Source organism: Ipomoea triloba, chromosome 5, assembly GCF_003576645.1.
Source record: "Ipomoea triloba cultivar NCNSP0323 chromosome 5, ASM357664v1".
Taxonomy (NCBI): Eukaryota; Viridiplantae; Streptophyta; class Magnoliopsida; order Solanales; family Convolvulaceae; genus Ipomoea; species Ipomoea triloba.
This window is the reverse complement of record NC_044920.1, coordinates 18,926,918-18,943,105: the sequence shown is the minus strand read 5'-3', so window position 1 is coordinate 18,943,105 and position 16,188 is coordinate 18,926,918. Positions and strand designations below refer to the sequence as shown.

The 16,188-nt window shown below is 40.2% G+C and overlaps 1 protein-coding gene across 1 annotated transcript; it reads left to right on the top strand.

Annotated features, from left to right (window-relative positions):
• The first annotated feature begins 4,015 nt into the window (after nucleotides 1–4,015).
• LOC116020344 lies at nucleotides 4,016–6,331 on the top strand. The gene is made up of 5 exons (XM_031260824.1): nucleotides 4,016–4,168; nucleotides 4,262–4,545; nucleotides 4,703–4,846; nucleotides 4,961–5,743; nucleotides 5,839–6,331. Exons 1-5 carry the CDS (start codon nucleotides 4,016–4,018, stop codon nucleotides 6,329–6,331), a joined length of 1,857 nt encoding a protein of 618 aa, XP_031116684.1.
• Nucleotides 6,332–16,188: the final 9,857 nt, after the last annotated feature.

Sequence of the window (16,188 nt, the reverse complement as noted above, 5' to 3'; positions counted from 1 at the left end):
ATCCAAATGATGAACACAACATCAACTCTCAATCAAATCCTTGACTCCGGAAGATCACCTAACATTCGAAATGGTTTGGGGTACACTCGAAACTCTCAAAATTCTTTCACTACTAAGTTTGTTCCTGCAGGTACTAGCACTTGGACAAATGTTGAAACCTACCAGAAGATTCTGAGGAAATATAACCCAACATGTCACTACTGCTGCAAGAAAGGCCACACAAGACCGGAATGTTACAGGTTCTATAGTGATCAGAGAACTGACAAATTTCAAAAGAAATGGATCACCCCAGTCAGTCGTCAAGTTTGGGTAAGAAAATCTGATCTAGTTTGCTATTCTATGCTTCTTGGAAAAGAACAGGGAAAATGGTATTTCGACAGTGGCTGTTCTAGGCATATGACCGGCAGTAAAGAATTCCTCAAGAATGTGATNGGCATATGACCGGCAGTAAAGAATTCCTCAAGAATGTGATTCCATATACTGGACAAGTAACCTTTGGTGATGGAATTAAGGGTGACATCATGGGTATTGGGATCCTCAATGTAGCCGGACTACCCTCACTATCGAAGGTACTACTGGTACAGGGTCTTAAAGAAAATCTGATCAGCATCAGCCAGTTGTGCTACCAAAAGTTGAATGTAGGGTTCACGAAAGATTGATGTATTGTTAAGGACAAACTGAACAAAGTTATTATGGAAGGTATAAGATCCTCTGACAATTGCTATATTCTGTCTTCAAATCTTCTTTGTTGCAGCACCACCTCTGGTAATACAGATCTTTGGCATCAAAGACTTGGGCACATGAATTATCAAGATATGAACCATCTCATAAGTCATGAATGTGTAAGGGGGGTACTAAAGTTCAAAGTTAAGGAAACTGGTGTATGTGGCCCTTGCCAGCTGGGAAAGCAAACCAGAACCCCACACAAACATTTCAATCATATAGGAACCTCTTCGTGTCTGGATCTTCTACATATAGACCTAATCGGACCAACACAGGTGGAAAGTTTGGGAGGTAAAATGTATATTTTTGTCTGTGTTGATGACTACTCTCGCTTTTGCTGGGTAATGTTCCTCAGAAACAAGTCAGAAACCTTTGAACAGTTTGAGAAGCTGTGTTTGAAGCTGCAAAAAGAGAAGGGATTGCATATTGGTAAAATTGTGAGGATTAGGTCGGATCATGGTAGGGAATTCGAAAATCAGCACTTCTCGACCTTCTACTCCAAAAATGGAATCAGTCATGAATTCTCAGCCCCAAAAACTCCCCAGCAAAATGGAGTAGTTGAGCGAAAAAACAGAACCATCCAAGAAATGGCTCGAGTCTTGATAAATAGCACAGACCTTCCTTAGTACTTTTGGACAGAGGCAGTTCATACAGCTTGTCATATAATCAACAGAGTGTATCTTAGACCTGGGATGGCGCATACACCATATGAGCTGTGGCGAGGAAGGAAACCAAATTTAAAGTACTTTCGCATTTTTGGCAGCAGATGCTATATCCTAAATGACAGAGAAAAGGTTGGAAAATTTGAACCAAAGAGTGATGAAGGCATATTTTTAGGGTACTCACCAAACAGCCGAGCCTACAGAGTTTACAACAAACGTATCAAGACTGTCCAAGAATCTATCAATGTAATTATAGATGATCAACCGCAAACAGTTGGCGATTATCTACCAGCTGCTGACCTTAAACAGAACCAAACAAGAACAGGTGATGAAAAAGGAGATAAGAAATCTGAGTCAGACTCTGAACTAGATGACTCCGAACTAGACACTGAACAATACCAAAGAAAATAAGATGATGAAAAAGGGATCAAGAAATCTGAGTTAGAATCAGAATCAGAGGACTCAAAACCACCCACTGAACAACAGTCAAACATAGATGGCCATCCATCTACACTGTCAAAGCAAGTTCCCACACATGTTCAAAAGAATCATCCTGCTGAGAACATATTGGGGACACCCACCGCCGGTGTTCGAACCAGAGGAATGCTAAGAGGCAGTCTAGCTGAGTTATCTGGGTACGCGTGTTACACATCAAAATTTGAACCCAAAAATTACAAAGAAGCACTTCAAGATGAAGACTGGATAAGGGCTATGCAGGATGAACTTGCTCAATTTGAGGGAAATGAGGTATGGGATCTTGTGCCTTGTCCTTTAGATGCAAACGTAGTTGGCACAAAGTGGATTTTTCGAAACAAAACCGATGGATAGGGAAATGTGGCCAGAAATAAGGCCAGACTGGTGGCACAAGGTTACTCACAAATTGAAGGGATTGACTATGAAGAAACGTTTGCACCTGTGGCCAGACTTGAGTCAGTGAGATTACTGTTGGCCGTCTCCTGCATTCTGAACTGTCAACTGAACCAGATGGACGTAAAAACAGCCTTTTTAAATGGACTTCTCAATGAGGAAATCTTCGTAGCTCAACCAAAAGGATTTGAGAATCCACAGTATCCTGATTATGTCTATAAACTGAAAAATGCCCTTTATGGTCTGAAACAGGCACCAAGAGCATGGTATGAACGGCTCACACAATATCTCCTGAAAAATGGGTACACTTGCAGTGGGGCAGACAAAACACTGTTTGTTAAAAAGACCACTGGTCACATAACTGTGGCCCATGTTTATGTAGATGATATTGTTTTCGGCTCAACATCTCCTGCAAATGTTAAGGAGTTCATTCAAGTCATGGAAAAGGAATTTGAGATGAGCATGATAGGGGAATTAACATGCTTCTTGGGTCTACAGGTAAAACAGATGGAAACGGGGTTGTTTTTGTCACAGACCAAATATGCCCAAAACTTGGTCAAAAGGTTTGGTCTTGACTCTGCTAAGGAAGCTAAAACGCCTCTTTCCACCACGGTAAAACTATCAAAAGACTCCAACTCAAAACCTGTTGAAGGCAAACTCTATCGAAGTATGAGTGGTAGTCTACTGTACCTAACGGCAAGCAGACCTGATATAATGTTCAGTGTAGGCTTGTGTGCACGCTTCCAAACAAACCCAAGGGAAGCACATTTGAATGCAGTCAAAAGAATAATCAAATATGTTAAGGGGACTGTAAACTATGGACTATGGTATTCACGTGACTCAGGGACTGAACTACTTGGATATAGTGATGCTGACTGGGCAGGAAATCTGGAGGACAGAAAAAGTACATCAGGAGGGTGTTTTTTCTTAGGCAAAAACCTTGTCTCATGGTTCAGCAAGAAGCAAAACTCCATCTCATTGTCCACTGCAGAAGCTGAATACATAGCTGCTGGGAGTTGCTGCACTCAACTCATTTGGATGAAACAGATGCTGAACGATTATGGACTAAAGTTCAGTAGTGCTGATCTCCACTGCGACAACACCAGCGCTATCAATATTGCAAAAAATCCTGTCCAGCATTCCCGCACTAAGCATATAGATATCAGACATCATTTCATCAGGGAGCTTGTGGAAAGTGGAGACATTAAATTGCACTACATACCAACAGACAAGCAATTGGGAGACATATTTACAAAGGCACTGGATCCGACCAGATTCAACATCCTAAAATCAGAACTTGGCATGTGTAATGGTCCACCGAACTAGTACAGTAAGTGGGACACCCTTTTGTCCTTATCACAGGCTATTTCTCTCAAAACTCTTCTTTGTTATAATTTTTTTTTTCGCACTACACTAACATCTGTCTTGATAAGCATATAATCTATGAGGAACAGTGTACCCGACTGACCAAACTGCTATAGCATTAATTACGGAACGACTCCCACTCTCCTCATGCCTCGTCACGTGACCCGAAAAAGCAGGTCATCATGGAGTCCTTCGACCTTTGAAAAACCAGTTGCAGTAAGGGGAAATCAAAGATCACGCAAATCTCTCAAAGCTGCAAACCCTCTCGCAAACCTCACACAAGATCAAGAACCTTGAAACGAAGCTCTACAATGGATCAAGACGAAACCCAATACTTTGATTTCTCCAGACTCACAAACAAATATCCCTATGAAATTCAACATCAAGCATCCCGAGAGATGGTCATGATAATCAACAACAAGATAAAACCTCCGGGGGGAGAACCAATTTGGTCGTGGTACTCAAGAGCAAAGCAACTAGACTACCTGAAAGGGTTTCTCAAACCACTTGCATTCGAGAAAGGAGAAACAGCTAAGGCCAAGGATCCTGAGGTTTATTCTGAAACACCCTCCTTTCTTCATTTTTTTTCTCAATAAATGACTATACATGAACAACATAGTTTCTGCCTTTAACAATTTTTTCAGGATATAATTGTTCTATCAGATACTGAGGATGAAATTAACCCAGAAAATGTCACTGTAGAAAAACCTATGCCCTTAGTGTCTGTAAAACAAGAACCAATAGATGATGTACATGAAAAATTGCTTGTTCCTGATAAAAATCTACCCGTGCCTGATAATGTTAACCCAGAGTCTGCTGTAGTATATGGTCCTTACCAACTTGAACCTCCTGCTTCCCTTTTCACCAAACTCAACTTGTTTAACATCATGGATGAACACAGAAGATCAACCTCTCTCACAAATAGACTGTCTATTCCCCTGAATATCCCACAAAATACAAAACCCACACAAGATAAAATTGTCTCTACCATCACCACAAACCACACAAGCAGAAATCCCTGATCATCAAAATCCTGAAAATCCTCTCCCCATCCAGTCAGAAAACTCTCATACTGATGAAACCAGATCTGAACCACAATCTGAACCAAATCCTGAAACAACACCTACCAATCCCATTGATGATTCTCCATTAGACTTTGAGTTTGAAACAGGAAATCCTCCAGAATTACAAGTTGCAGAACCTACTGATGAAGAAGACAATCTGCCTTTGTCCCAAGTGAAGAAGAACCAAGAAAAGGCTAAAGGAAAGAAGAAGATCCAAGAATAACAAGTGGACAAAAATCCTGTGGCAAAAATTCAAGTCTTTTCCGCCCCTGTCACAAGGCGAAAAACCAGGTCATCCACAGCACAACAGGAAAAGGAAATCCCCTCACCAGCACGAAAAACCAAGAGAAAACAGCCAATTGCTGAACAACCTGTCCCTGTGGAAACCACTACTAGTAAGAAGAGAAAGAAGAACACCACTCAAACTCAGCAACCTGAAAGCCAGCCGGATGTCTCAGCCGTAACACCTCTTGAAGTAATCACCCCTCAATTCTTATCTGATGAGTATGCTGCAAGATGGGACTCAACAAACAAAAGGAAAATCCTGAGCGAAAGGTATCTTGATGTTGAAAAGTTCAAGTCTCAGTGCCAACTCATGCCAGTGTTTGAGAAGTTAAACCTTGTCAAGTCTGTAACAACTCAGACGAGCTATCCACCTATTGCCATCAAGGAATTTTATGCAAACCTTAGCTATCCACCTATTGCCATCAAGGAATTTTATGCAAACCTTCTGAAGACTATCATTGCCATCAAGGAATTTTATGCAAACCTTCTGAAGACTATCAAGGAGGCTGGCTCACATGTTTATGGACGTGTTTGGCTGAGAGGAAACGAATACAATTTTGACACACGTACCATCAATCTGTATCTGGGCATAGACGCAAATGACATTGAGGACCCTGTTATTGGTGCAAATACAATCACAAAAGTCATTACAGGAGGAACATACAGCTATTGGCCTGCTGAAACCAACATGTTGCCAGCCAAATCTCTCACAACAAAGTATGCTATTCTGCACAAACTAGCCATGACAAATTGGATGCCAAATGAACACCGAGAAGGGTTAAACTTTCTTATGGCCACCCTGATCTACAAGATAGGCAAAGGTATTCCTGTCGACTTAGGTGACATTATCTTCAAACATTGGCATCTTTCAGAAAACCAGAGTCTAAGGAGAGCAAGGTAAAGCTGCCTTTTCCCTGCACAATTTATGGAGTTCTGCGCTCACAAGGGTTCAAACCAGAACCAAATGAGCCTATGGAGGCACCACAAGTCAGAACAATTGATGCCAGACTCAAACAAGGAAGTCATGTGCTTGACATCTTTCCAGAACATGCAAGTAGCTCATCCCCAGCTCTGAACCTTGATGCACCATTTACCAGCAAACTCACAGCCCAGCACCTTGACAAAAGCATCAGAGATCTTAACACGATCATACAGATACTTGTTGAAAAGAGAACAATTGAGATGCAGTTACGTGAACAATTGAGATTGAGAGACCAAGAGATGACTGTTGCTGTCACTGAAACACCCACTGATCCATCTACTGCACATGAAGCTGATTCCACTGTACCTGAAGCTGATTCCACCGCACCTGAAGCTGAATCCACTGCAAACAGCCAGGAGGATGAGTCCTCAGAATCTGAATGATTCTTTTCTAATACTTGGGTTGCCTTTTCTACTTGGTCCTGCTAAGGAGTCTTGTGGCTACAGATTCACAAGTTCCTGGCAATAGGGGGAGTAGAAACAACCTTCTAAACATTGGTTACTTGGTTACTTATTGGTTACTTGAAGATAGTCTGAAGACCCTTTTTGATGAAGAAGATAGTCTGAAAATCGAATGGATTATTTGTAATAGGGTCTCATGTTAGTTTATGGTCTTTTTTGTTTTGTATGATGATATAATCATCTTCATATTCTGTTGGTTGTTTAATTCTATTTTGGACTATGTTTTGAATGAACATTGTTTTTAACTATCTCTGATGTTTTAGGAAGATTGTTGTGAATTGCCAAGACTCTTGCTACAAAGGGGGAGATTGTTAATAAAATTGCTAAAAAGAAAAATATTTGTGAAACTCCCTAAGTTGTAACAAGTCCTTGTGACAATTTTGTTAGTTCAGCAGATAGTTCAAAAACAAGTTATCTTATGATGTATTAGGTTTCCTATAGTTCAGCAGAGGATCAGAAGGCTTTAAAGACAGCTTGCTGAACGAAACACTGAACCAAGACAAGGAAGACAAGAAGAGAAATCAGAGTCAGTTACGAAGGCTTCAAACTTAACCGAATCTGGGCAAGATATATATGAGGAAAATTTCCAGTAATCAACGATGATTGAAGCATATACAAAAGATCTGAATGTGAAAGCTTCCTCATATGTGATAACGAGATATCTTGACAAAGCTTACCTTTGATTCAAGATGCATCTTCTTCATGAAGTATTGGGCAAGCAATCACTCTGAAAGCCAGTTGCGCTACGATTGAGGGGGAGCCTCAATTCAAGAAGATCGGGAGATCAAGTATTCTTCAACTCTTCAAGGTTGAACTCTAGAATGGTGATAATGAAGATTTCTAGAGTTGCCGCGTGATTCTCTACTGTAAACTTGTGATACATTTCTAGAATTGATCAATGAAGAGTTGGGCAATCAGAGTGATGCCCCCCAGATGTAGGAATTGAGATTCCGAACTGGGTTACCAATTCTTGGTGTTCTTGCTGCTTTATTATTCTTTTGCACATTATCTACTTAATACTCTTTGTTCTATTCTTTGCACTAGATCAGTAAATAGTTAAAGGTCATCTAACAAATCTAGTAATTGGATTTAATAGTTGGAAGACTCTTTTACAAGGGAAAATCGCACTTTTGGTCCCTCAGTTATTGCTCGATCTGCAATGTGGTCTCTCACTGTCAATTTTGGTTAATTAGATCCCTAATAACCTTAAACCCTAGTCAATTTGGCCCTCCGGTCAAATTTGCCTCTAACCTTAGTTAAGACCATGGACTGTTTGGTAATTTCGCACCCCTTATTTGTTTACTTGGATCTGATTACGCAATGCACTCCCACTTTCACCCAATTTCACATTTCACTTTCACCCTAGCCCTAACCCGCCATTATCGCACATCCTACTACGACGAAGAGGGCGACGCACATCCTACGGTTTGCAAGAGCATGACTAGTAGGAGGATTAATGGCTCCAATACAACTCCTACGTGTAAGTACCCGAACCTTAAATGGATTTATTTGTACCAGTTGTAAAGTACAATTTTATCTTCTTTTTGTTCTGAAAAAATAGGCTAGCATGTGCAATGTGTTGGGTTTCTGTGATAAATGCTTAGTGGGGACCATTTTATTGTTGAATAAAAGTAGATTCCAGACATTGAAATTGCTGTTTGTAAGTTTCTTTTTCGCATGTGTTGTTGGGTTGGGTTATGTGGTTATTGCTTAGTGTGGACCATTTGCAGCTGTATGTTACTTTATTGTACCCACATGGAGACCATAGGTAGTGTAGTGAATTTGTATTTATTTGACTGTCAATGGACTGTTCTGTTGTTGCTGCAACAATGTGTAGTGTGAATGAAATTTGTCTTATTTTGCTGCAAAACAGTTTCATTGACCTTTAATTTATTGCTTTAATTTAATACCTTTATAGATGATGGTGAGGATTCCTCTGTGTTTACAATTAAATTGCATATTGGGGGTAATTTGGTATGGAAGCCAAAAGTAGAGTATAAGGATGGGTTTGTGGAGTATTTTGATCACTTCAACTGTGATGAGGGGAGCTTACTAGATTTAAGGAGGATGGTGAAACAATTAAGGTTTTGTGATAAAAAGGTCCAATTCTGGGTTAAGGTTAAAGGTAGGAAAAATACAAGAAAAATTGAACTAAGGAAAGTGAACACTGATGCAGAAATTTTAGGGCTTAGTTTAGAGGTTCCAGCAAACAAGGAGTTGGATTTGTATGTTGAACATTTGTATGATGACTAATGGGATTATGAAGTAGAGATCTCTAGGTCTTTGAGAGATGATGCACTACTGACTGAAGAGGAAGATGATGGGAGTGGACAGCATTCTGAGAGGGAAGTTGATGGCCCAAGTACTATGTTCCAAGAAGTAGATGTAGAAGTTAATGGTCCCACTTCTAAGCAGGTGGAAAATGAGGGGCATGTAGAAATTGATGAAGTTGACTGTGTGCATTCTGAAGAAATCTTTAGAAGTTTGGATGGCTCAGATTCTGAGAGGGAATGCAATGGTCCTGAAAATGTGTTCCAAGAGAGAAACCTAAAAAAAGATGGGTTTAAATTTGTTTTGGGAATGATATTTAGATCAGCTTCTGAATTTAAGTGGGCAGTAAAGTATCATGAGGCCATGAGAATAAAAGATGTTAAATTTATCAAGAATGAGGGCAGAAGAGTAAGGGTATGTTGTAGACACAGTGATATATGCAACTGGACAATTTTTGGATCAAGAAGCAATCCTAGATGCCCATTTCAAATTAAGACTTACAACCCTGAACACACCTGTGGAGATCAAGATGAAAACAAGACTTTTAACTCTGGTTTTCTAGCAAAATTGTACAAAGATGATTTTAGAGTGAATATGGACTGGGGCAGGAGACAGTTCCAAGAGCATGTCAAACAAAAACTGCACTGTCAAGTGTCAAAACATCAGGCCTATAGGGCTAAGCATAAGGTTAAAAAGGAGCTAGATGGTGCAGATTCTGACCAATTCATGCTGTTAAATGATTACATTGAGGAATTAAGGAGAAGCAATCCGGGGACTACTGTGAAGATGAAACTGGATAGTGAATTTACTGTGAATGGTAGACCTAGATTTCTTAGGTTATATATTTGCTTTGCAGCTTGCAAAGAAGGGTTTCTAAGAGGATGCAGACCTTTTTTTGGGTTGGATGGCTGTCATTTGAAGGGCTGTCAGAAGGGAGGGCAACTATTAAGTGTTGTTGGTCTAGATGGAGATAATTGCATGTTCCCTATAGCATTTGCCATTGTAGAGGGAGAGTTGAAGGAGAGTTGGACATGGTTTTTAGAGCAGTTGGACAGTGACTTAAACATAGCAAGTAATCCTCATGCTTGGACAATAATTTCAGATAAACAGAAGGGGTTGTTACCTGCTGTTGAAAAGATGTTTCCTGGGGTTGAACACAGATTCTGTGTAAGGCATATGCATGGTAACTTCTTGAAGGATGGTTTCACTGGAAATGTGTTGAAGCAGAAGTTGTGGGGTGTGTGTAAAGCTACAACAAAGACAGATTTTAAAAGGCACATGGAGGAGTTAAAGCAAGAAAATGAAAAAACAACTGAGTGGTTGGCTGCCAGAGATCCTAGACACTATTGTAGGGCTTTTTTTAGCACATTTCCAAAGACAGATTTGCTATTAAATAACTTGTGTGAGTCATGGAATAGCACTATCTTGAGTTTGAGGGACAAGCCTCTCCTTACTATGTGTGATAAGATTAGGCTATATCTCATGGGTAGAATGCAAAAGAATAGAGACAAAATGAAAACATACCCACATAAGATTTGTCCCAAAATATCTAAGTGTCTTGAAGAGGCTAAGGATAAGTCAGCTCGGTATAGTACTTACAAGTCACATGATAATTGTTACCAGGTTGATGATTAGAACTTCAAAGCCTTTAAGGTGGATTTAGCACAAAGCAGTGCAGTTGTAGAGCTTGGGATCTGACTGGCATTCCTTGCAGTCATGGTGTAGCAGCTATTAGGAAATAGAGAGAAAGCCCTGAAGATTATGTTCACTCATGCTATACAGTACAGACTTATCTTAGAGCTTATGAACCAGCAATACTTCCCATTCAATCTTCAGATTTATGGCATAAAGTTGATCTTCCAGCACCACTACCCCCCAAATATAAGGCACAACCTGGTAGGCCTAAGAAAAAGAGAAAAATTGATCCCCTTCAAGAGAGCAGGCAACAAAGGAATGAAGTTAGAACAAAGAAATTAGGGGAAGTTAAGAGGTGCAGAGTATGTGGACTGACCGGACATAATAAGACAACTTGCAAGGCTAAAAATCCACAGGTATTACTAAAGTCTTTCATTTTCAAAATTACTTTAATGTTGTGTGTAATATTATTATCTTGCATGTATCTGAACAGGTTGAAGGCCAGGCTGATGTAGGAGGCCAAGCTGAGGTTGAATTTCAGGATGAGGTTGAAGGGCATGATGAGGTTGAAGGCCAAGCTGAGTTTGAAGGGCATTTTGAAGACATACAAGTTGAAACACAAGTCCCTGCATTTGTACTTGATGAAATGGTAATGGGATGTTAAACACACACCAGTAGATGTTATTGATTACTAACCAGTATATGTTATTGATTACTATTCTTTTAATAGGGTTCTCAGGAGGTAGTGGGATCTCAATCAGCACCACCATTGCACAACCAGGTTCCACATGAGTCCACCTTTATTGCTGCACAAGGGACCACTACTGCTACAAATGCTGCTGAACAGCTGCTGAGAACTGCACTTCAAAGATTGGGCAGACCTGGAAAAATTTTACTGATAAAAAAGAAACAATGAAGTTTGTATGGTTTTCTGTTGATGTATGGGGGGTTTTTTGTTTGTACAATGCCCATGGTAGTTGTATGTTTTTGATGTATGGTACTTATGCTACAATGCTTATGGTAGTTGTATGTTTGTATGGCTTTCTGTTGGTACTTATGCTACAAATATGGTAGTTGTTTTGGTAGGAAGTTTTTTTGCTAAAACTTGGGCAGATTAAATATTACTGCAATGCAAATGACTGTTTTTGTGATCAATTGGTCATTTTCCAGTTTTTGTATTCCTTACTTTGTTCTTTTGCCACAACAGGTATTTTAGTTCACTAGTTCCATTACAGAACTGCTACAAAAACTTTCCATTACAACAAAAAATTGGACAGTTATCCAAACACTATGGCAGAACTCATAACACAATTTTTCCATTGCATTACTCAAAACGAATAAAAAGTACGAATAACTTCATTTCATTACACTGGCATTTGACAAAATAGTTAAAACCTTTAACATTCTAGTTCAACTGGAAAACATTTGCACTTGATTTTACAGTTCTCTGCCAATGCATAAAACAAAGAAAACCAACAACAATTCCAATTCCAAAACCATACAAAAAATTAAATTTGGAATCCAAGTGCTTCTTCTTCATGTTGACATTTTTTTCATCAATCACAACCTGAAGCCTTTGCATCTCACTGTCTTGTTTATCTGACCGCTTCAATAGACCTCGAATTACTTTGGCCACACGGTCAGAGACATCGGAGTCCAGCCATTGAAAATACCTACAGTTCCCATTCCCCTAAAATTCAAATTGAAATGGACAAAGCAAAATGACTGTAACAACATAGAAATGACTGTAAAATTCAAATTGAAATGGACAAAGCAAAATGACTGTAACAACATAGAAATGCTTACACGTACTCCATAGCGTGGGCAAGCTCTAAATCTCTTTCCTGGGTTGGCAGAACTCCACGACATCCTTACCGGAGCGATTTCGCCACACCAACAACGCACTTCTGGAATCCATTCGTCTGAACCGGAGTTGTTTGAAGACATGCCCTTGCAAAGCTCGTCGCCCTCTTCGTCGTAGTAGGATGTGCGGTAATGGCGGTTTAGGGCTAGGGTGAAAGTGAAATGTGAAATTGGGTGAAAGTGGGAGTGCATTGCGTAATCAGATCCAAGTAAACAAATAAGGGGTGCGAAATTACCAAACAGTCCATGGTCTTAACTGAGGTTAGAGGCAAAATCTGACCGGAGGGCCAAATTGACTACGATTTACGGTTATTAGGGATCTAATTAACCAAAATTGACAGTGAGGGACCACATTGCAGATCGGGCAACAACTGAGGGGCCAAAAGTGCGATTTTCCCCTTTTACAATCTTAGACCTAGAACACGGAAGTCTAAGTTTTTCATAAGACACAGGACGAACCATCAAGAAGGCATTCAAAAAGAACACTTAAGAAGAAAACCCCACACCTCCTGTGATTCCAGTACCAATAGTTGCTCCAGCTGAGGTTCCAGCCACAGTTCGTACTGATGAACGAGCTGAGGAGATTGTGGAATATATTCCAACAGTGGTAGCACCAATTGTTTTTCAACTGATGAAATTCCCAAGATGGATCCTATCTAGGTTGATGAAGTAGAAGATGATGATGATGATCAACTTCCCCTTACGAGGATTGTCGCAAACGCCAGGAAGAGTAAAGAACCCGAGCTATCAACAAACCAAGGAGAAGTTCAGGCTCGAGGACCTCCACCAAAATGGCCATTTTCTCAATTATGTCGATTGCTAGAAATATCTATCTCTTGGACAACAACGAGTATTGAGGATTCGTCTAAGGGGGAAGAAAGCTCAGTAGATGTGACTTGAGAGGTCAGAAGGACCAAGCTAATTGTTAAAACTAATCAATCATCTACATCTAACCGATGAGAGGAGTACACCGGTTAGAAAAGAGGAAGAGTCTCAAGGCATCCAGGCTGATATTCAAACTCCAACTCTCCCACAAGAACCTGCTCGAACAGAAGAGGTGGCAAGTGCGAATGATGCCAAGGTGATTGTGGAGACAAATCATGGAATTGACGAGGAAACCGAAGCGTTACCTACAACCAATGATGCTCAATTGAGACTAATCAACGCTGACGCTGAGCTAGCACATCAGCTTGCCCATGAGGAACAGATTTCAACTTTTATCTTACCCGATGATATACCAACTAACATTTCAAGGGATAACGACTTCAAGTTGAGCTTCGACGAATGTATGATTGGCAAAAATAGCGCATGTCCAGTCTTACTATTGTAACTTAAACCCTTGAATATATGTGGGAAGAAGAGGAGTATTGGATGGGCACCGAATCAATCTTCGTCGCCACTCGTCCAGATGAAATTGACAGAGTATATAGTGACAAGTTGGTTGGCAGAGATACTAGAAAGGGCAAAGCACGAGCAGTAGATGATGATGAAATTACTCCTACTGAAAGAGCTAGATCTGACAAAGGTTTTCTTGAAGATTTTAAGTTAATCTCCAGATTCCAAGAAGGCTTTGTAGATCGACGTCCTGAGGTAAACACAAGTCGTGTAGCAGATCAGACCGAAGGATTAAATCATTCCTCCAACCAAGCTGGTTCAAGTGATCAAACAAAAGTAATTCAGACTTCTTCGGATGCTGAGGTTGAGTCCCTTGGAAATCAGGCTGAGACGACAAACAATCAACCAGATAACACTCCAACCGAAGACGCACCGACTGATGCCAATGAATCCACCAAATCCTCAAGTTCTAATGATTCGGGTGATGAGGAAACAAATCAGATGCAAGTTACTATTCATGAAGGAGCAATTGATCCAACACCTCTGCCTCGAGAAGATGAAGAACCGAGGAGAGTTGATGAAGAAAATGACACACTCTACAGTCCTACGCAGAATGTTGAAGTTCCCCGAGATGACTTGCAGATGGTGTTGACAAGTCGTCAGGTCCCCACCTCACCTCGAGAGGATGTAGCACCGAGGAGTGATGAATAACCGAGAACTACTCTAACAGCACAAATTGACCAAGCGATTGACGAAGAGGTCAATCTGAGGTCGAGTCCGAGCTCAGCCAGAGGTGAAAACATGGAATCACCTCTTGGTGCGAGCCACGAAGACTTTGAGCCGAGAACTACTAATAAAGAACGGATGCCTTCTCCTGATCCAAGGCCGATGACTGACACAACTTCCATCCTTTCAGCTCTTCAACTCATGGCCAAGGAATAGAAGAGTCAGTTCAAAACTATCAAGAAGACTATTCGTCGTGCTAAGAAGGATGCTTCAACATCAAAGAAGAATGATGATTCTCAGCCAACCTCAACGTCTCGTGGTACCAAATTCGAGGAAAGTGTGTTTAAGGCACAATTCAACATCGAGACGATGATTGACTATCTAATTGAAGGATTAACTAACATTAAAAAAGAGCAGCATTCGATGAAGATCAATCATTTTGGTCTCAAATAACGAGTTGACCTCTCATGCACAAAGTTGGACCTATTCAACGAGAATTTCAGTATCTTTGGAGGTCATGTGATGCATGCTCTATGGGAGATCAACGAGCTCAAGGAGATGGTTTCTCATCTTACAAAGACCATCAATTCTGCCATCAATGATGCCAAAAAGGGGGAAGAAAGAGATAGAGAAGGACGAAGAGACAGAAGTCCAAGCCGAGGTGGTGATGACCGAGGTAATACAATAAGTTATCCTTGATCCAACCTATTGGCCCTGCCTCCCCCAGCCCCCATCTTCTCAAAGAGATCAACCATCTTCTCCAGCACCAAGGCAAAGAATGACAAAAACGGCCGAAGGAATAGAGGTTTCCTATGAGCCGTATGAAGAAGGAAGTGGAAAAAGATTTGCTGGCTGCAACATTCCTCCCAACTTGAAGAACAAGTTGAATATGGAGAAACAAGAATATCAAATGAAGAGGAATCATGCCATCAAGCAAGCAAATTATCTTAAGCAGCGTGCTAAGGAAGAATCATTAAAAAGGCAAGAAAATGAACTTGAGAAGTTTAGACAAATGAAAGAGAAAGTATCCGCTTTGGAAAACATAAAGAGGAAGGATGACGACATCTTAAAATTCCATGCAGTAACTCAAATCATGAAAGAAACTGGTCATGAAAGAAACTGGTCAATGTTTCTTCGAAGGAATGAACACACCCGAACTCATCAGTTGGTGGAACCGAGGCATAATAGTAAGGCGCAATATACTCGAGGCATCCCAAAATTATTTTGGATTTAAGTTGAACGAGAAATATGCCGAAATGATCAAAGATGAGAATATTCGTGCAGCTAGAAGAATCATCAACAATCACATCGACCTGAATGACTTAGTTAAAAAAAGAGAAACAGGCTCTTCAAAAGAAATAATCTATGTATCTGTTTTTTCTTTTTATTCTTCGTTGTAATGAATTTCATGTTCTAATAAAATTGTATTTTTGGGATTGTGTTAAGTTTTTATTTTCAATAATTTTACTCCTAGAATCACATATTGTCAAACTCAACTATTCGGCTATCATAATAAACATTCACTTTTGGATACAATTAGCCTTATAGTCAGAGTATAATTTTTGACATTATAAAAAAGGGTGAAATTGTTAAGAACCCTTGTATTGAGATTTTGATGATACCAAAGATAGGAGTTTAGACCCCTCATTTTTTCTCTGTCAAGTCAAGTCATAAATATAGGACGAGTAGATAGACAAACCATCATAGTTATCATGGCGTCGACTAGGCGTCGCCTAGTCGACGCCTTGGCGTCCTGTCGGTAGGGGTGAGCATCGGTCGGTTATCGGTTAAAAACCGAAATAACCGAAAAATTTTATAGAACCCCATAACCGACCGAAACCGACCGACAATATAAGAAAACCGACATAACCGAAACCGACGGTTATCGGTCGGTTTCGGTCGGTCAAAAATAACCGAGCACTAATATATGATTTGCAGTGACTTTAAAT